Genomic DNA, 23161 nt, shown 5'->3' on the forward strand with positions numbered 1-23161 from the left:
TACTATTTTTGTCATAAAAATACCTACCCTAAAATATACAGCAAGTACAACACAGACGAGCTAATGTGGCTGTTGGGCCCTGACATTTTGCATTCCTGACTTCTTCTTATTCTTATTCTAACTGTGCAACCAAAATAAGACAGCTTTTTGTAATCACTGTAATGTGTATGTGTAAACTGTGTTTAAGCTTTCTGTGCTCTCCATTTCCTTGATACAAGAAGTGATTTCAGAAATTATTTTATATTCTGAGTTTAATGGCCTTTTTTGGTGTGAACACAATCTCCACTTGCTGTAACGTGTGCTACAAACACACAGTAAGGATAATGTATACCTAAAATAACAGAGACAATGAACAGAAACAACAAGAAATGACTATATTACGATAAATAGTCATTTCATATAGACAAATTCAGAACTAATGTTGTAGCTGAAATATAGAACTTATAAACCTCAGTGAGTTTGCTGAGGCCTTTTCAAAGTATACAATATTTATGCTGCTGTAGCTGACAAAACATGTCAGAGTTACAGGTCAGAATAAAAACACAGGAAGGTAAATTTCACAAAGCTGGTGAAAATTTAGAAGTTTTTCCACAGTAACACATCCTTCCCTATGATGTCCAATGTTTGATCTTACTTGTGCAATGAAATAAAAGTGATGTACAACACAGTCATTGTAGAAAAAGGATAAACCTTTGTTAAAAATAGAAAATCAGCCATTTACTCAAAATCCTGAAATTAGTTTTTTTTCAAACTGCTTTAGTCTGAACCTTGATTCTGAAATGACAATCAAGAACAAAAACACAGAAGTAATTTGATGCAATTTCATTCTCCTTTGGTTAGGCAGTATAATTTTATAACATTTTTTCTGTTAAAATAATTGTAATTATATAGGGAGTGGGGGAGAAGATTGTGTTTGGCTTGTAGCTAAAATACAGAATTAGAGATTTAAGATCTATTACTGGCTTTGTTACAGCCTTTCAGTATAACCTAAGAACTTCACGTAACCCTTCTAAGATCCAGTTTCTTCGTCTGTAAAATGGAAACAATAATGCATCCCTACATTCACAGTCGTATTTAATATATTGGGCCTACTTTTGATCTCACGATGCAGTGTACACCTGGAGTACAGTTTGGAAAATTGGGTTTATTTTTATGGAAATTTTTTTGTGAAAATGAGAAAAATTTCATTTTTGTTATAAAAATGAAAACCCAAACCCGGAACATTTTGAGGTTTTTTTCCCCCTACAAAAACATGAACATTTCGAGGAAAGCATGTACTTTCTGCTGAAATTTTTGTTTAATCGAAAACCCAAACTTTTGTTGAAAAAAAGTTTTGATAAAAAATTTTCAACCAGCCTTAATCTGGAATAACTGAGAACTGCATATGGTCCACTAGTGCTTGTAAAGTGTTTTGATATGGTAAGACTAGAAGTAGAAATTGTTATCAAATAGTTGTATTTATTGGTATGGATCAGAAATAATTCTTAGACAGAGTTTTTCAACACAGTATCTTTCTAGCACTCTCTCTTTAATAGCAGAGAAGCACTGATAAATGGAATTCAAATCTTTTGGTAATACCACAGTTGTCTACTGAGACTTGAAATGAATGGAAAGTGAATAAGCATGGACAGAATAAGAAAGCTAAATTAAATCTATGACAACAATGAAACAGTAAATTAGTAGCAGCTCATCAATACCTTTCTATAAACCTTTGAAATGTCATTGCTAAATAAAGCACAATACTGAGTTTTCCACCATTCACCTGAATAGGGATTTTGTGTTGTAACAAAGCTATTAGCAGGTAATACAGTTCTATGAAGACAGTAATATGGCCTATATTCACAAAATCCATTTTTGGTCCAGCGTTAATGAATTTAAACAATTTTTAAGTGGGCAAGACAATGGGGCTACGCTCAGGTGCAGGACTCTGCCTGCTTAGATCAGACCACAGTTCTAAGGCCTATGTCAATAAACTGTAAAAATCTAGAGCCATGCTGCAAAGCACCAATATAATTAAGGTGTAACAATAATTAAGCATAAAACTGACTTGAGGTACCCATTTTAATCAAAAGATAGGCTGGTGGGATCAGCAATGGAGTTCTAGTCAAGCCAAAATAGACTCTAAACACCACAGTGGAGGACTTTACTGCAAGCCATAATAGTAAATATTTTACATCTGATCCCTTTAAGTGTCAAACACAACAAGACTTCCTTCAGCTAAATTCCAAAGGAAAGCCATAAGGTGACAATTCCTTCAGCCAAATCCAAAACAAAAGTCTGCAGGCTCACTGCAACCAAGTTCCAGACTAAAATAGCAAAACCACTTTGGCTCTCTTTTCAGCTCCAGCTTCTTCCTAGAGATCCTCCCTTTCTTACTCAGGACCCAACTCCCCATAGCACTTCATAGAAACCAATCATCCTGTACCATATAACCTAATCCTGTACTATACAAGTCAATGGAAGTTCTGCCACTGAGTTCAGTAGGAGTAGGATCAGCGTATGGTTGCATGTTTAAGGCGGTATCCTGGAAACCCAGGGGATTTGGGCACAGTTCCCAACTCCACCACAGATTGTGTGACCGTAAGTTCACAGTCCACCTTTCTGGCCAGTTTTCCAGAATAACTCTGTATGTTAGATGGTGAGCTCTTTTGAAAACCTGGGCAAAAATGTTACAGGGAGAACGGCTAGGTGTCGAACACTTCCAAAAATCAGGCCTTTATTTAGGTACCAAGAGTTGTCTGGCAGTGATGGGGTCCAGATAAGTACCTAGATTAGAGCTGACTGAAATTTTTGGACAAAACTCTGTTTTGCCAAAAAATGCACACTCAGGTGGACCTAAACATTTTGCACATTCACATTAGATTGCCAATTGCCTCCCCCGCCCCCCCCCCAAAAAAAAAAAAAAAAAAAAAAAAAAAAAAGAAAAGAAAAGAAATCTGGGCCATTCAAGAAGTTTCTGTTTGAAAATTTCAAAATGAAAGATTTTTCAATTCAAAATGATTTTTTTTTCCAATTTTATTTCCATTTTATTTTTTAAAAAGATAAGAAAAAACCTCAAACAAAATGAAATGTTTCGTTTCAACTTGAACAAAATGCTTTATTTTACCTAAAGCAACATTTTTTTTACTTTTTCATTTTGCTAAAAAATTTGAAAAGTTTTAATTTCAGGTTGACTTGAAGCAAATTTTTTTTTTCAATTTTTTTGGTTCAGCCACTGAACCAAAATATCAGTTATTCGTATCACTCGTATCTAGATAGATAACACATTGAAGAAAATTATTAAATTTCCCACAGCTGCTTGATGCTTGCAGACCTGCACTCCAGACAGGCAACCTTCCTCCAGCACAAAGAGAAAGATAACCCCTCCCTGTCAGCTTCCAGACAGGACTCCTACATTCTACTTCTTCATTGAAAAAAAGGAAGAAATAGTTTCAGCTTTTCACATACATATACCCTAAATGGGAGCACGAAATGACATAGCACATGTCTGCAAAACAGAATTTATTTTTATAATTATCATTGAAAATAAAAATAAATTTAAGAAGTCTAATTTAGGAAACACCACTCAAGAAGGCCCAAGATAATCCAGGGAATCATAAACTAGGACAGCTCACAATTCTAGGTAAAGTTAATCATCAATTCCCAGAAAACTCTCCAAGCTGAGTACATAATAGCTATTTTAACAGTTGAGGGCAGGGGTGAGTGATTTACTCGTATTTCTGAAACCACAATGGTAAAATTATTCAATTTTCCTCCTAGGTTGCTAGGGGACATAACTTTGTATGATCCCCCCTCCTGTCTGCACCACATTCAGACATGGGGGAAAAGCCATTTAAAGGTTACCTGCAAGGAAGAGGGGAAATTGGGCTTTTGACTCTTTCTTCAAACTCTAACTGAAGCATAAAGATGACCTGGCAGTTTTTTCACAAAAAGAAAACCTAAAAAATAAATCTGCTTGTTTTTTTAAATCACCATTTATCCGTGGCTCTATGGTCAACTGGAGAACTGGTAGAAGGATGTCATCAGAAGACAGAAATGACTTAAAGCTGAGCAATTGAGAAGGGAAGGGATTTTTAATCAGATTGGTTTGTCCGTCTTTGTTATCACCTATGTAATTTTATGCCTAAGATAAGCTTCAGAGGAATGAAATCTTTGTTAAAGATTTCAGCACTCCCACCACTTTAATTAAGAAATCATAGATAGAGCTGTCAATCCACAGCTCAAAGCCCCCTTTTCCCCCACTGTGTCCTCTAGGAAAACCAGAGAGGACTCACTTAACATCTCTGATATTTCTGAGGGAAAAAACCCCAAATCCTTTTTACTCATTATAGAGACGTATGAAAGGAAACAAAGCCATGCTTTATGTTTCACCTGCAGGTCACCTTTAAATAACATGTGTACCCAGCTGGGCAGCAGGAATATGGGCTCCAGGCAGCCATCGCCAACACCCTTTTTATGCAACAACTTCCCCCAAGTTGAATGTGCTGAGGTGCAGGCATAGTGGGATGGATGGCATCCAGGGATGGATGGCATCCGGCTCCTTCTCTCTCTCTCTCTTTTTTTTTTTTTTGGTAGGGTAGGGGTGGGGAAGAGATCTTGGTGAGCTTTACACCCTCACATCAGGGTCACATCCACAAGCTAACAAACAGTTCTCTACAGTGTCATGGGAAGAGAAAATGTAAAAGGTGGTGAGAGGCGCCAGGCATTTCTAGAGATGACATCTGAATTCTGTTTTCAATCCCAGTCTTCCACTGTGGTTATCTACCTCTTCTTATTCTCAGCCATACACAAACCTTCTGAAACTTCCCTGGTCTGACCCTTCTTAACAACACTTCAGACATTTTGCTTTAAGGTCATTGCTTTCACCAAGTACATATGAGACTGACTACATTGACTGGGCTGCCTATCAGTATAATCTCTTTAGGACAAACACTAATTCTGTTGTCTCACTGGGGTGAAAACTGTGGATGTGAAAACAATATGGGACATCAGTCTTAGAAATTTTAGCATAATGAGCCAGATCTTCAAGTGATAGACATTGAAATAGCTCTATTGACTTTAATTTACCCCAGCTGAGGATCTGGCCAAACATTTAAAAACCTTATAATGCAATTCCCCTTACCGTTTGCTGTAGGTCAGGTATTATAATTCGTATCACTAATGTGTTGCTCCTACTGTCTTCCATTCTGCTGCTTGGTTTCTCTGCTGTAGCCCTGATAGTATCATAAATAGTTTCTTCTTTAGAGCTGTCTGATTCAGATTCAACAGAATAATCTGAAAAGCTTTGTGCCATCTCATCTTCACTTGATGTTGGACTGCGAGGCATGTTCAGTTTCTCTTACCTCATGTGGCTATCAACATAAAACACAAGACAAAGGCAAATTACAGGTAAAGTTTCAAACATGGTTCAGCTTGAGGGTTTTCTGTGGTTTTTAAGATAATGTACACTTAACAATGAAGTCATCTGTTTTCTCTTACCTCTTATTCCCTCCCCCCCCACTCCCCACACTTGTATGAGTTGGCAGAGTGCAATGGAAATAAATGTGGTTAGCAATTCACTAAAGAAAGAGGGTTAGGAGGAAAGAGAGATGACCTTTCTTCCGTGTCACACCCAATCTTCAAAAGGATCCAGAACAGATAACAAGAGTACCAGGCTTTATCCTAAATGGTAATGCTGTAAACTGTATTTGGATTGGGTCTAACTCGAGGGAGTAGTTTTCCCAATACAAAAATTACTTTCAATAGAATAATGTAGGTATAAAATGAGCTTCAGAATTCAATGTAATGATAACAGAATGGTTGCTGTATTGTGAGGCTTATTTGTACAAGATGTATAGATATGACTTCATAAAAGCTACATTATTAAAATAATAGAATGGTCTGACAGGCACAAACTATTCAAAATACATTTCACGGACGAATGGTGGGGAGGAAGCTGGAAAATTGTCCAAAGAATTGCTTTTTGGGTAAGAACCCATCAGTATAAGAGTTCCAGAGGGGTAGCCGTGTTAGTCTGTATACAGCAAAAACAACTTGAGTTCTGTAGCACTTTAAAGACTAACCATTTTAATTTCAGTAGGCATAAGCTTTCGTGAGCCTTAGCTCACTTCCTCAGATGCAGTTGGTAGAAATGATACAACAAAATAGGAAACATAGAAAATATACAGAAGGCAACATTTACATATCCAAGGGCACAGATAACAATGGGGAAGCCGGGTACTCGAGGCTTGATGACAACCATTGAGTAGGAGGTGAGAACGGGTCATCAGAGCAAATTACTTCTTGTAATGAAATAGCCATTCCAAATCCCTGTTTAAACTCAGTTTGAATGTGTCAAGTTTGCAGATAATTTCTAACTCTGCCCACACATCGACTCTAGTGACAGCATCACTGGTCCTAACCACATCAATCACACCCTAAGGGGCTCATTCACCTGCACATCCACTAATGTTATATATGCCATCATGTGCCAGCAATGCCCCTCTGCTATGTACATTGGCCAAACTGGACTATTGCTACGCAAAAGGATAAATGGACACAAATTAGACAAAAAATAACAACATCCATATACCAGTCGGAGAATGCTTCAATCTCCCAGGGCACTCTGTCGTTGACCTGAAAGTTGCTGAGATGGAAGACACACTTTATATGTCTATAGCATCTTCATCAAAGGGTCTCATAAACAGAACGAGTAGAAAAATTTCTTTCAATCTTTTTTCAACACAAAATAGCTCTTTTTTTTCCAAAATGGAAATGTCCATTTTCAGTTACATTCTTCAGGTTTTCATTAAAAAAATTGTTTTGTAGTTTTTTCCAACCAAAACCTAACCTTTTTCAGTTTTCACTTGCCAAAAACCACAATTTTTTCTTCTCAGTTTTTCAATGAAAAGCCCCAAATCTAAGAAAATTTTCCACAAAAAACCTTTTTCCTCCCATTTTCATCAAAATTTTTCACAGGGGAAAAAATCATTTCCCAACCAGCTTTACTCGCACTACCCTGTTAGGCACATACTACAGGTATTTTACAAAGAGGCAAACTAAGCACAGAAGGTTGATCAACTTGGTCAAAGTCATTCACAAAACAATTCAGTGGGAGAGTTTAGAACAGAAACTACTATAAGTCATGATACCCCAGTCTGTAGACAACACACTCTCCCTACCACAAATGGCTATTGGGTTAATTCACTATGCCATGAAGCTCCCGTGGCAGTAAATTTTCAACAAAGACATCCCAGGCAAATCCTAAAGTCTATATTCAAGTTTGACTTGGTTTACTCAGAGAAACTCCCATTGACTTCAGTGGCAGTTTGCCTGGGACAGGACTGAGTAAAAATTAAGATCTACATTTGACCTATGGACTTCAATGGAAGTCCTGACTGTATAAAGACCTCATTATTGGGCCCCAGGGAAATATTGTATTTGGTGAATGGGTACAGAAGGACTAAAAGAACATTTTACTATGGTGTTTCAGTATGAGTCAAATAATTCAACAGTCCTGATTCGCCATTGATCAGCACCTTGTGCAGTCAATTACCCAAGTGCAATTTGAATGCAACGTGGGTGTAAAAGGCTACCATTCTGATTTTATATTTTACACTCACTTTGCACTGGGGCAAATGACTACACAAAGGAAAGTCAGGCCCAATGCTTCCAATTTAATGGATGATTAATGGCAAATATTGCAAAAGCACATCAAATAGTCTAACATCATGTCGTCCTGTTACTGTTGGTCAAGGACAACTCTATTTGGTATCCAGTCTTTGGCTCCAGTGTTACTACTGTCAGCTATAAACCTATAATTAATCATGAAGACTAAAATAGTACATTCAAATATTTGAAAGCAAGTCAGTTTACAACAGTTTAATGCAAGACTATTTACAAAAAAAAAGCTCTTGGGGGAGTATTTTACTGCTTCAGTGAGCTGTAGATTGATGCAGCTTTCCAAAGTACCTTTCCAAAGTCAATAGAAAGAATAAACATTTCAATGGCTTTGTTATTCATCCACTGATGATAAATCATATGAAACCAAAACATACTAGGTCAACATGCAGCAGAACAAAACAGATTTAGCTGGTGACAACTAGGAAACCCAAACTTGTGTCCACTTGTAAAGTGAAATTTACAGACGATTCTGTTCAGCTTTTCTGTTTGGGCTGTGAGCTGCATGAAACTGTAATTTGATGCAGTTTTTAAGTAAATTAAAAGAGGTTTGATTTTGTTGTTGTGGCTGAGATAAGACTATCAATTTAGCTGACAGACCCCGGTTATATTTTTACAACTGTCTTGATTTTGTCCCCATTACATTGCAAAGTTTTTTCCATAAAGGATTATTATTATTTTGTATTACAGCAGAACTCCAGATGAGATCAGGACCGTGTTGTGCTAAGCACTGTATACACATTCTAAGAGACAATCTCTGCCCTGAAAATCTTAAAATCTAAATACACAAGGAAGACAAAGGGTGAGAAGAAAAGCAGAGAGGAGTGACTCGCCATAACGGGTCAGCGAGAGAGCAGGGAACAGTATCCAGATTTCCTTAATGCCCAGCCTAGTGCCTTATTCACTAGACCACACCTCTTAACTGGATTTGCTTGATTAAGGCTATTATATGGCCAGAATATAAATTATTTGTTGCTAATGTAGCTTCCTGGAATTCATTTTTTTCTTTACTGGAAAAAATATAATCTTTGCTACCTAGAATTAAAAACAGTACAATGTGACTGCATTTTGTGGTAATGTAATAATAATAGTAATACCTATTTCTTACATAGTATTTTTCATCAGTAGATATCAAAGCATTTCAGACTTTATTTATTCTCAAAACACCTTTGGTGGCAGGGAAGTACTATAATCCCCACCTTACAGATGTAGAACAGAAGCACAGAGAGACTAAGTGATTTGTCCAAGGTCACACAGGAAGTCTGCGTCATAGCACGGAATTGAAGCCAGATCTCCCAAATACTAAACTAGTCCCCTAACCACTATACAATGCTTCCTCTTAATAATACATTAGGAGTCGTTTTTAATATAAAAAAGGATTACATCAAGAAAAAGAACATTTAAAAACATTAGGACTATGGCATAAACCAATGAAAGTCAGGGAATTCAGCATCCAGGCTCACCTTTGATTGATGTGCTTCACTGAATAAAAAGCAGAGTGGGGAGAGATAAGAGAAAAGCACAAACCATAATTTGAAATCTACTAGACTATGTGGTTAGCGTTAAACTTTTTGTGTTTATTACATTTATTTTTTAAAATGTTCCTTGATTATCTTTTTTCAAAATCTTTATGGAAGGTTATAAAAGTTGATATTTACCAATAGGATCAGAACAGCTCTGATACAAACACATATTGGGAAGGGTGTCTCACTCATACAATCAGGTACAGACATATATACACACACAACGTACCGCAGATACATCATACAAAAGAAATTAAAAAAACTTCAAACCATGGCAATATTAACAGTTATGTTATAATTTCTGTTCGTCCTGAGACAAATTAAGCCTCCCCAACACAACTCCTCACAGTATCAGTCCCTAAGGGCCTACAAACACTGGGCAACTCTCTATCTATCAATCAATCAATCAATCAATCACTCTCTCTCTCTCTCTCTCTCAGTGGGAGGAAAGCTCTGTGAGGACTGCCTTACATAGATTCCCTGACAGCATAACATAGTGGGGAGGAGAGGGATGAATGAATAGGGCTGTGGAACAGATTCTAGTATCTGCCCCCAAAAGCCATAGATCCTGGCAGACAGCAGGAGGCTAACTGTACAGAGATGGTTCACCTTTGGAGCAGCTGTGGCATCCAGTTCCATGGCCTCTGATGCTACAGGAATTCCCTATTAAAAGGGGAGGAAAGAACAGGGACTACTGCAAAATATTATATTCTCGTTTGTTAGTAAGCACTACAGGGCCACTGAAAGAATGGCAAGCATCCCTCTGACTCAAACCAGACCCAACTTGAGGCCATCCACTCCCCACAACAATCTATCAAATCCCTGCCCCCTGCAGATCCAGGCTTCCTGGGGCACCTTTCACAGGAGTCGGGGAAAGAAGAATAGTGCTGTTGATATAGCTGATCCTCTTCCCCTGTCCTTTCCACACAGAGTCAGACATAGAAGGTCCTTCTGTAGGTGTTGAGGGGATCCATTAAATTAAACCCAAGTTTCTAGCATTCCAGTAATAATAATGAGCATTAAGGTCCTGATTCTGCATTCCCTGACTTAAGTGAGATTTTTGTTTTTTCAAGGAATGAGGCCTAGGACTCAATGTGGATGTCCACTTCAGAGCATTTTACAATTATTGATGAACTAATCCTATACTGGTAGTCTTGTAAATAAATAAATCTTAGCCTCATTTTACAGATGCAGAGGTGAGGCTCAAGGAGGGGAAGTGACTTGCCCAAGGCCAGAGAGGGAATCCATGTCAGAGCTGGGATTCAAACTCGGGAATTACAGGCTCCTAGTCCTGACAAGGGCAGTGTGATTTTCATGCAAACATTCATTTTTGCAATAACATTTCAATTGCTGGAAGGAGACAATCTATCCAAACTGCTACTTTCCGAACAGTTAAAAATGTACCTGTGGGAACTTCTCAGTTACAGAACCAGCATTGTTGTCAGGGGACAAACTGGACTGTGGGAAAAGTTTGCCATTTGAACAGTAGCAACTGGTGGGAAAAGGTATTTAATCATTAACTTTGAAGAAAGACAAACAGAAGTCTCCTTCCTGAATAGTCTCAGCCATGAGAGAAAAATAACAGGCAGCCTTTCTGCCAGTATTCTGAGAAGCGTACTTAGACTCTGAAGATTTGTCACACACTCCCCATATTACCAAGCCAACATTTTAGAGAAGATCAGCTGGTACTTCTCCAGTGACTACATATGCATTTAAAACTGGAAAATATTTCAGATGGAACTTAGGAGTGAGACTGTGAGGAATGGTCCCCGTGCATTCTCACCTCTGCACTCTATGTAGAAGAAAGGCCCAGGTAGAAGGAGGTTAGAATATGAGATCACTTCGCAGAAATAATTTCAGGCTTCCAACTTTGTAAATTAATTGACAGAGGAGAAAAATTTATACTTTAAAAGTCCAGACAACCGGCTGAATGCTGAGATTAAACTTTGTTGATTATATCATGATTAGAATAGTACAGTATGATGCAACCCATTGGTAGTGAATTTATATAGGAATACTCCATTTATAATCAAATCTCAATATGCTGCAATGTGCAAACTGAAATTATGATCATAGAGAAGTTCAGATCAAAAAGAAACTGATATAGGAGTGGTGGGGTAGAGTCTTTCTCCAATAGTATGGTTGTGCCAATAACCATATGCAGATTATTAACAACAAACTCTGGTGGTGACTAAGGGCCTTACACAAAGCTCACTCAATGGAAGGAATCCCATTACACCAGTTTTAAACTGGTATAACTTCATTGAAGTTACACTGACATAAAATTGGTATGACAAAGTGGAGAAGAATAAGGCTTCGAATGTTCAACAAACAGTACCTGAACAGTGAGAACAAGAGGAGAAAAATATAAGTCAAATTTGCACATATATGTACACTAAATCACTATTATATTATTGCTGGAATAACAGAGAGATGAAAGGAGAGGATGTACAATCTGCGATTTGCAGTCAAGTGGATGGGAGAGAAATCAATTTACATATCATATTTACATATCATATGCATGATTTACATATCATAATTTTGTACCTTACCAACTAATAAGGAAGCTATAGGGAAACTCTCCTCTGATAAACAGCACATCTTCTTGTGTTTCTTGCCTAGAAACACAGGGTACTATTTTCAACATGTCACTCAATGAAACTTTTTGTACCCCATCTTTTCACAAGGAATTGAAACATTGAAATAATCTTAAAACATCACAGTTAGCCAAAAAAAGTTTCAGATAAGGCTAACACTAAACAAAATCAATGATCATGAAACAACTTGTGAATGCTGTATGCCCTCATGCAGTCTCAATACAAAATTATCTCAACTTATTTATCTTATAATTTTTATTCATATTATCTATAATATACTTCAGTTAGGGAAATTTGACATCCTTCAGTTTTGGGCTTCCTACCTTAAAAATTATTCCCGACTTGCATTAATTGTTTGAAGATTCATTAAAAACATCCCAGAAAGTTTGCCAAACTATTTTAGAAAATTTTACTTCTATATTTTGTTGACATGCTGTGATTTTGTATAAGACAGTACCCTTATTCATATTAAAGGCCTGATCCTGAAAGCCTTTTGAACAGGGAATTCCCAGTGAAGTCAATATTGGGCTTTGAGATACTGAAAAAAAAGAACAAAATCTTCTATGTATCAAGGCTATGAGAAGACTGATACGCTTCTTCACATGACTTCTTCTCAGGATAGTCAGTTTTGCAGTTGATCTGGTGCATGATCTTAGGAGGTCATATCACCAATCTGTAAAATGGGAATAATGCTCGATGAGTGAAAAGTACTATGAATACTAGGCAATATTATTAATTTGTTATAAAAGTGCTCTCTGTGCGCACCCAGAACAACTTCTTGTATTTATGAAATTAACCCCTAATATTATGTAATAGTTTGCTATTAGAACTCCAACAGATCTGCATTTACTGCTCCAGTGTCCACTCCTTTCTTCACTTCTTTCCTGCTGACTGTTAATGCTTTTTTTTAACCTCTGTGTTACGTAACTAAACAACCTAAATAAATATTTTAAAAGGAAAGATCTGTGATGAAGCACAAGGAATAATATTCTTCCAGGCCAAGCAGAATTCTTCTTTACCTTCTTCTTTGAGTACCTCTCAGTATAATAATAATAATAATTCTTGGTACTTTTACAGTGCTGCTATCCATAGATCTCAAAGCACTTTCCAAACATTTAATTAAGCTTCAAAACACTGGCTATATGTATTTGCCCAGTTCTCACTATAGGCTACAAGAAATGTTTTACAGACAAACAGATACAGCACAGACAAGAGCAACACAATGCTCTTCCTTCTGCCCCATCAATATGCCCCTCCTGGAGGGACCAGGTTGTTTACTTTCCTGACTCATTCAATCCTTAGCTTTTCTGCTGCCATGAGCAATACAGGTGACAATAGTAATAGGAGCAACTTGTCCACTAGAAACTGGATTGGGGCAACCAACTTATTTTACCTAGACCACAAAGCAACCATCTGTTTTTAGTTTGGTTTGGGGTTTTTTTTGTTTTGTTTGTTTGTTTGTTTGTTTGTTTTTAAAAGAGAACTGTATTAAGTGAATTTTGAATCTTCATCTATTCACAAGCTACTGTTATGTATTTGGCTGGCTACTTTATGGTTCTCACCCATTAGACGATAACACAATTATTGCCTGATCCTGCACAATGCTGAGTGTCCTCCATTCCCTTAGTCTTCAATGGTAGCTGAGGAATTCAGTACCTTGCACTGTTGGGTCCTGAAATATCAGTTGTAGAACTTTAAAGTTCTCTTATAGTAACAATGAATATGATTGAGAGGAGGAATCATGATATTTTTATGCTTGAAAAGCAATGACTACACTGTCAGTAATTAATAAATAATTACAACAAGTAATATACCTTGTCCCGCCCTAAGCTATAGTCACAATTATCATATATAGCATACATAAGGTAATTAATAGATATATTTTAATGGAAAACATGACCAATGATTCTGCAATGCGTCCATGTACCCAACTCGCTGTTGTTCTAAAGCTTTGAAAAAAATACATTTTTTTATTTATCAAAAGTAAATAATGGAAGTGTAAACAATTAGGGCTTATTCTCATTACCAATTGTGATACACTGTACCCCATGTACACCCTTATAGTGTGATTTGTGTATCATTCATGTTCACCCTTGTAGTGTAACTGTGTATTGTCATGACAAAGTATGTCATGTAAAGTGTTTTTGGAATACTCATGGCATACTGAACATTATTGCTGTGGTAGTATGTTTCCTGCATTGTCATCCATATGCACAGATATGAAACCCTGCAAAATCATATCCGCAAATGTGTGTCTCACATGGCTTGAATAGATGCAGACAAACACAAAGCTGTGTTTCCATGCCCAGCAGAGGCATGCATACAGGAATAATGGACTGACCTAAGCACCTGTGAGCATTTTGGCTCCAGTGGAAGAAATCATGCTCATTGCCAGACATGGCTGATCACCTGACCCCAGGGGGTGTTGGGGAAACTTGTTAAAAGCAGAGACATCTTTGTCTTGAGGCTCTCCCTTGGAATCCATCTTCTAAGCAATACCAAAGACTGAGAATCTACCCACTGGGTGGAGGGGCAGGTAGCTAGAGGCATCACAGCGTCTGTGTGGTAAACTAACATCAGACTGAAAAACTATGGAAATATTCATCTCAGTTTAGGATGTGAGTTATCTTTTAGTTAATTGTGACCAACTCCTTGATGCATCATTAATCTTTTCATTTATATTAATCTGATTTATATTCACTTAAAATCTTGCTGTAGTCAATAAACTTAATTGTTTGTTTTATCTAAAACAGTGCATGTGGATTAAGTGTGTGCAGAGACCTCACTTAGGGTGACAGAGCTGGTGCATATCAATCTCTTTGATAAATTGACAGACAAATATAAATGAGCTTGCAGGTTGCAGTGTACAGCACTGAACCCTGCAAGACAGCGGTTCCCGGGATTGCATCTGGGACTGTGGGTATTTGCTGGGAGTATGTCCCAAGAGTGGCTGGCCAGAAGCGTTCCTTCACTAGGTCAGGGACCGATTACTCGCAGGAGGCTGGGTGTGGGCTGACCTAGAAATGGGTGGTTCACACAGCAAAGCTGAGTAAATCAGGGCCCAGAAGTGAGGAACTGGGATGACACAACTACACACCAGTCCAGATTGCAGGGGGGAACGTCACACCAATTCTCTCAAACAAGTAGCCCACTGAAGCCAAAGGGACTACTTGTATGAGTAAAGCTTACTGAATTGGGCCCATAGTAAGCAACAGATACATGGATGGTACCACATATGGACTGTTATACTGAGTCTAAACAATAGTGGTCACGTCAGATTAGTCTGCAGAAAGAGAATGAATCTACTTTTCTAAACTTAAACTTTAGAAGCAAGCTTTGAGCTGTTTTCATAAGTTTGAGTAAATTTTGAAAAAAAGCGTAAGTGACTTAAGACTTAAGACCTATTTTCAAAAATGCCTTAAGCACTTAGGCTCCCAAGTCCCATTAATTTTCAATGATACTTAGACTTTTAGGTACCTAAGTTGCTTTATTAAAATGGAACTTGGGTTCCTAACTCACTTAAGGTATTGTCCACACTGCAGCTGGGAGGCGTGATTCCCAGCACGGATACACAGACTCATGCTAGCTCAGCTCGAGCTAGTACGCTAAAGATAGATGTCGCAGCACTGTCGATGGCTGTGGCTAGCTTCCCAAGTCCAAATCTACCTATTCCCCTGGGTCCGAATGTGGGTGGTTAGCCCGAGCTGCTGCACATGCTGCAATGTCCGCACTGCTATTTTTAGCATGCTATCTTGAGTTGAGCTAGCACGACTTTACCTGCCTGCACTGGGAATCACACCTCCCAGATGCAGTGTAGACATGCACTTTAGAGCTTTTGAAAATTTTACCCTGAATCTTTATGCATACAAAATAATAGGTGATGGTCCATTTAGACTTCCATTTTTTATTTCATAAATTTCTAAAGTACTAATGGTGAGGTACTTCTCTAATAACCAACCACATCCTTACAATATAGCTCTAGAACCTATATCAATCAATAGGCCAAATAGATAGAGATCTAGATAAAATTACTGTAGACTGGTTCCTATCAAGTTTCTTTCAATAACTTACCCCTTTATTCTGGCTGGAGATATGTACAAACTACTGGCCAAATCCTGAAGTCCCAGTACTTTCAAAATTCCCCACTGATTTCATGAAAGTTTTGTGTGCATAAAGATCAGGTACCAGTCTCCCATTCAGTATCTGGACTCTCTCTAGTTAGGAGATACAGATTTGCTTTCATGATATGTAATGTACCTTGATTTCTCAGTGAGATTAAATTTTTGACTGATCTGTTATTCTTTCTAGCACCATAAACCTAGGGACGTCAAGTTATAGCACTTCTAACAGATATTATTTGTGGCGTGTCAGCAGTATGTTTGGTATTGTAAAGAACACAGAGAAAAATCACGGAGCTTACGGTCTAAGATAACCAGCAATTCAAATCAGAAACAAAATTCATTTGGTGAGCAGAAGACAGATTTCACACATCCCAGTGCAGTTTGGTTTGGTGTGGTTTCAAAATTCCTGAGAGCATTTTAGCACATGCTTAACTTTAAGCACATGCACACAGTTAAGCAGTGATGGACAATGGTGGACTCAAGTGTGTAATTATGAGTTTTCATGCATCAGAATCCAGGGGAGGGAGACTATTCAATATACGAATGCACAAAGACAAGTCTGGGAGAAGGATACAGAGGTAGGTGGCTTGTTCCATGCAAAGGGAGAGAAGAGGGTGCAGGAGGAGCTGAAAGGCAAATCTGTAAGTAGCAGCAGAGTTGTTCAAGGCCTTAAAGATGAGGTGAGAAAGTGGAACTTGAAGCTGAAGGCAAGAGGGAACCAATGTAAAGATATAACATAGAAAGTGATATAATCAAGGTAGTGAAAAAATGATATTTCGCTTCTTTCTGCTTATATTATTTCTCTCTTTAGAGAAAACTTCCTCTTTAGATAAACTATACTAAGTATTTATAAGCAGTAATTATAGTGAAGCTTATACTAAAGGCCACCTCCCTCTGGAAACCCCAATGTCTTAAGTGCTTTTTTTTTTTAAGTAATCACGGTTTCCAGCACATTTTGTTTGACCTTTAGTTAAAGGCCACCTGTTCTACACAATAAACTATGGCTGGTCCCTGGGGTGGTCTCAAAGCAGTTTTCACTGTGATAGTTCACAGTCTGTGTTCATATCCATGGCAGTTTAGTTAGGCTCTCTGTTTTTCAGTCTCCATTTGCCAATAAATAAAAAAACCAAACTGATATTCAAAAGTAAATTCCTTTGAATGAGTCCAACTCAGTCTTCCAGGGATCTGGGGCATGTTACTGTGCTATGCTCTAGAAATGCAACAATGTTAACAACTTAGATAATATATGAAAATTACTGCATTTTGAGTGGCTGCAATGAACTCCAATACAGCTATTATTCATATACGCAAAGATAAATGTGTAATAGTTTTGTGTTTTTTTCTGGACCTCCTAATGTATCTACCTTCTATAATGTTGGCTTCAAAAGAAAATTGCAGTTCTGAAATTCATGTCCTTAGCACAAAACTTTTCATATGTTTCTGCATGGAACAATATATGTAGTGACTTCTTGGTCTAGTACATTTCCAAATGCATTACCCTTCAACTCAGACAATAAACACCCTCTCTATTCAATACATTTTGATGTTCTCATCACTCCCCTTAACAGAAAATACTTCAAAAAGACAAAGAATACAAAAAAATACTTCTCAATTTAAACACAGCCACCAATATTTTATTTTGTTCATGAAAAGATCCACAAAACAATGGATACTATAGTTTATCTACAAAACCCTGAACATTGATATTTGTAGTCAGAAATGTTAAACTGGAGTTTGTATCCTAAAATAATCTCCATATGCTTTTTTGTAAACTAGAACTTTCAGTCTGAAATTTTAACTCTTCATCTCTATCTATTTTTGTTGGATTTATACAAAACATTTAAAAAGAGCTCCTATCCACATGCTGTCAATGCCCTTGAGATTACCTAAAAATACAACAGTATTGATATCCAAACATAAACCGTAAGTCAAATATAGTAGAATAATGCAATATAACCCATCACCATATTGCTGATGTCACTTACGAAGCTAAATAACACAATTAAGTGTGTTGGAAAACACAGACTTTTAAAAAATGTAACAAACCAAGCAAATCAGGTCTCAGACACACAAGTCCATCCACTTATCAAATATGAGGCTTCAGTGCTTCAGCGTACAAGTTCAAATACAGGCACATGCCCATTGTCAATAGGGCTAGGGTCGGATCCTGCAAGCCTAACTCATGTGAGTAGTCCCTTACTCATGTCAGTAATGCCCCTGAAGTGAATAGGACTACTGGAGTAAGAACTGCTCATGTGAGTTAGGTTTGTAAGATTTGGCCCCAGTAGACTGAATTCATGGGGCAAAAAAATAAGAAATGGATAAGCTTTAACAGACTGTACCAGGATATAAAAATCTAAAAACCATGCCATCTCAGTAACTTCTACCAAGTTCAGGATCCTATAAACCTTTTTGTTTTCTGACTTAACAGTTTTACAATCATAATGCCATAGGAAAGGTTTACTAGGGCTCCAAGTTTAAATATACTCTTTTCCTATGCCACACACAAATATATCACTGTTGCAGATATGCTCACTTTGGGGAAAATAACTGAAGATCTTAAAAGCTATGCTATCAACACACGAAATAATTTGTTTTTTAAATCAATATGATTTTTTCCTCAGATATTTAGCAAGAGAATCTTACTGAATGAATAGCTAGCTATTCATAGTTCTCTTTAAGTGAAATAGAAGTAATACACTACTTTGATTTTTAAAAGTGCATTTTCCCTTCTTGTTTATACAGTAATAGATAAAGTATAATTCTCTCTCTGGAAAAAGTTCATTTTCCCCAGAAATTTTCCCTTCATTACCTGAATAACATAACTGCTTTGGGAAAGCAATTTTATCTACCAGCCTGTCTGCTTCCAACCTCTGTCTGTACTTGGCTACGTAAATATCAAAAAGACTTTAATATGTTGGAAGGCAAAGGACACAAGGGAATTAAAAAAGATTTACAACAGGAGCAGAAAAAAACCCAGAGCTTATTGAAGATATTCACCTCGAGTCCAGCTCCCCAGCGTGCAAAGTAGCTCAGTTGCTTACTAATTTGCTATTTGTGCTTATCTGGGTTTTTTTTCCCATCTTGTCCATGAGGAAAACATTTTTGTGATACTTCAAATACAAAGGTAATTAAATTTTATTAGAGAAAAGCTGTTTCTGCCTTGTTACATAGATTAGATCAAGGCATTTTAAGTCAACACAGGAAGATTCTCTTTTTTACCAGCATATGGATAAGCTTGTATATTAAAGTTTTATCTGAACTGACTTCACTGTGTTTCTGATGAGTTTCTTCTTTTATTTATTTGCTGCTTAGCCAAAACCATTGTTATTTCTTATCATTTACAAGGTTTTGGTCCAAGCAAGACTTTACCAATTAGGACAAAGGAAACTTCAAAATGATGCTCTATTTTTCCTTAGTCAGATTATAGATACCTTACATATTAACTGGAGCTGGTCAGTAAAATTCAGATGAAACATTTTTTGTTGAAATTTGCTGATTCATTGAAATTTAACTTTTTTCAGAGACAGGTCAATTTTTTTAGTTTTCTTTCCAAGTTGGAAGAGATCCAAATTTGAAAATATAGAAATCCTCCATGAAATTGAATTTCATCATTCAGGCCCATCTATATTACTTAATAATAGAGATGTGTGGAGAAAGCTAATTCTGATGCCAATTTCAAAACCAACCATTGCACCACCCAAAATATAGATTAATTTGGATCATTATTATTAGGTGTATTGTAGTAATGCTTAGATGCCTTTACTGAGATCAAGGCGCTCTTGTGCTACTTACTGTACAATCCTAGCGCTAGAATGTGACCCTTCCAGATTGCTCATGCAAGTGGGCACCATGGATGCATGGGGGGGGGGGGGAGCATAAACTTCTTAGTCACTAATCCCCTTTCTACACAGCGCGGTGGACAAGTGGAGGAGCCAGCCCTGTTCCCCCAACACACTGGTGAGCACACCTGAGTCAGCATGGAGGGGAAAACAGCAGTGCTATGATAAAGGCTGGCAGAGCTTACGTCCCTCATGAAGCAAGTGGAAGCAGCAACTAAATTGCAGCTCAGGGTACGTCTATACTGAAAAACAAAAAACGCAGCAATAAGTCTCAGAGCCCAAGTCAACTGACTTAGGCTCATGCTATAAAGTTAAATATAGCAGCGTAGACATTTGGGCTTGGATAGGAGCTTGGGCTTTGAGACCCTCCTCCCTCATTGGGTTACAGTTGATGCTCTGAGACTTGCTGCTGTAGGGTTTTGTTGTTGTTGTTTTGGTAGTGTAGACATACTATTAGAACCATAATTCAGTACCTGCTCTGCCCTTTACTACAATCTAACTCATAGTAAAGGACAGTCCCTGTCCCTAAGAGTTTACTGTCTAAATAAACAAAGGTGGGAGAGAGGAAGAATAACTATCCCCATTTCACTGACGATGACTAAGGCACAATGAGATTAAATGACTTGCCCAGGGTCATTCAGAAAGTCTGGCTATTTCTACACTGCTGGCAGCACTGCCGGAAGTGCAGGATCAATTTTGCGGGTTCAACTGAGCTGCAGTGAAGACCCACTTAATTGAACCCAGAAGTCGACTCTGTAAATCCACCCCAACAAGAAGCGCAGCACTGCGTCAACGGGAGGGCATTTCCCGTCAGCGCAGCACAGTGGAGATGCCGCGTTAACTAGATGTTAGGAAGTCGACAGGAGATACACAAGTTACTGTATGTAGCTTGCATATTCCCATCGACTGCCACCAAAATCCATGGCCAGTGTAGACCAGGCCTCTATGACAGAGCTGGCCACTGAACCCATATCTCCAGGATTTTGATTCAGAGCATGGAAACATAACACTCCCACCTTTACTAAATTCTACTCAACCAAAATGTAGGCAAGTTCCAGTGTAGGTGCAAAAACACTGGGGAAATGAACAAAGTATACTCTCTAGTTACCTAGATTTGCTTACTCTCTTCAATAACCAGACCAATGTTCACTTCTTAATGCAGAAGAGTACCAAATGAGATTTATGTATATATCCAGGATGCAGACAAAACAGAGAACTACAAAATAAAATAAAAAGGATACAAGTATTTACAAACAAAGCAGGATTTGCAACAAACTCTTTAAGCCTTCACTGGCTTAACTGCCAGATGTAGTTTAGCGTTTAACATTAAAAATAAACAACAGGCCAGCTTGCACAATGATATTTCCTTAGAGTGCCTTGAAGGATAATTCTTTCCCCTGCATTAGACAGAAACCATATGAATGTTCCCAAAAACTGCAGAACTATCAGATCAGAGCACCAGACCTTTTCAGTGAGTTACAATAGCTTTGGCTCAAGGATTTAGATTATTCTGAACCATTCCTCTTCCATTGTAGCACACAGCAAAAAAAAGCTCTCCTATACTGCTTCTGGGGTTTTGTCAACATGGTCAAGGTTTAGGTGACCGAACAGAAAACAAAAGCTGAAATTCTGCATGTGACAAACCCACAAAAGGTTTCAATGCAATTTAACAATGAAAGGAGGTATGTGCTTTGTTTAACAGTCATTTTTCTTACTTCCCTGCAAAATAAGAGTTTAATAATAATAATATTTAGCTCTTTATTTAGTACTGGACATCTGGAGAACCCAGTGCTTTTCAGAGGAAAGTAAATATCTTCATCCCCATTTTACAAATAGGGAAACTGAAGAACAGAGAGGTGAAGTAATTCACCTGAACTCACACAGTAGGATGTTGGCAGAATCAGGAATAAATATCAGCCTACTTTGAACATGGTGGGCCTGATTCATAGCTGTGCCTCCAGGAGTTGTAGCACAGAAGACGTAGCTCAGTGGAGTTGCAGGGACAAAAGTGGCTTATGTGCCACCATGATTTTGGGCTGCTCCAGGGACCAAATTATCTTTGAGGTAAACAGCAGCAGCTCCAGGAAGCCGATCTCCAGCTATACTACAGCCCAGAATCCCTATCGCACACCCCAACACTTCCTGACCTCTCCCTCAGCAGACACCAATACCAGGATTTGCAAGGGGACAGCCCTACCACTGTGCCTGAATTAACAGCAGCCCCTGGAAGTGCATTGATGGCTTCTATATACCACCAAAGTTGTGCACAGGGCCAGACTAGGAGATAATCTCTCCCAAGAATAAGAAATGAAATAATAGTTTGTTATACTGAAGACTGAGATCCTTCCCATGCTTTCTGCAGAACTACCCGCTGTGATGGAAAAGAGGGTGAGGGAGAGTGTTCTAGTGCTTTCTGTCACAGTTCAGTGCAACTGCATCTGTATTTCCCCCTTATGGTGCAGCAAGGGCACCTACTCTCAGGCTTCCAGCTCCCCAACTGTTGCCTCCCTTGGGTGGAGACCTGCATCTCTCTCCCTCCTGACTGGGGTATTTCCAGGCAACACAGTTCCCTGACTACTCTGTATTATTTCTAGCATAGACAGGTTGCCCAAGGACACCTGCTTGCCTTCTCTTCAGAGACAGTTAACTGGAGTAATTGCTACATTTATAAGGTACCACACAGCACTTCCTATGCAAACCTACTTATTCTTAAGGAAAAAAGCATTACAGAAAAAAACATATTAAAAACAATAAAATAACATACATGCATCCTAATATGCTTACCAGAGTTCACCCTAACATGGATTCTGGCAGGAACAGTCCTTCAACCTCCACACCCAAGGTGACTCCTTGTGGTTACAAGTTCATCATGGCTTCAGCTCACAACAACAGTCTTATGAGGCCTCATTAAGCCGAATCCTTCCATCCTACCATATAGACTGAGGCCATATAGACTGGACCATTTGCTGGAGCAGGAAAAAGGCCCTGAGTCAGTTTAATACCAGGCTATTTATCAAAAAACAAAAACCCACCAACAAACAAAAAAAAAACCCTTTGTCTCTTGGTCCCTGGAAAATCACGCGCACCTTTCCAAAGGAGATGTCATAACCTGAATCAATTTGCCTAATCACCCCTGCTGTTATCCTATTTTTCTCTTCCATTGGAAATACATACAATCCCACAATAACACCTACACAACTATATTTTAATACAATAGATCCCAAAGGTATTAACCCTAATTCAAAAAGGTTTAACTTAATTCAGTAAAATTTATCTAAATTCCATCAGGTTTGTTCAGAATCTTACAGGAAATTGTCAGCCTGTCACACTTTCATTTCAAGAAAGAAAGAAAAGACTGCAATAAAATTATCAGGCTAATTTGTCTGTCCCTGATTTCATGTGCACAATTCCCACTGGTA

At 38.0% G+C, this 23161-nt stretch overlaps 1 protein-coding gene across 1 annotated transcript in view; it reads right to left on the reverse strand.

Moving 5' to 3' along the window:
• Window positions 1-23161, reverse strand: part of SHANK2 (SH3 and multiple ankyrin repeat domains 2) — a 621534-nt gene that overhangs the window by 533903 nt on the left and 64470 nt on the right. Inside the window, exon 4 of the mRNA XM_067557524.1 lies at window positions 5123-5351. Within this exon, the coding sequence (XP_067413625.1) occupies window positions 5123-5326 (204 nt within the window). The 5' untranslated portion in view covers window positions 5327-5351. The remainder of the gene's footprint in view (window positions 1-5122; window positions 5352-23161) is intronic.

Source organism: Emydura macquarii, unplaced genomic scaffold, assembly GCF_026122565.2.
Source record: "Emydura macquarii macquarii isolate MOO-44397 ecotype Brisbane River unplaced genomic scaffold, CSIRO-AGI_Emac_v2 contig_1876, whole genome shotgun sequence".
NCBI classification, from domain to species: Eukaryota; Metazoa; Chordata; order Testudines; family Chelidae; genus Emydura; species Emydura macquarii.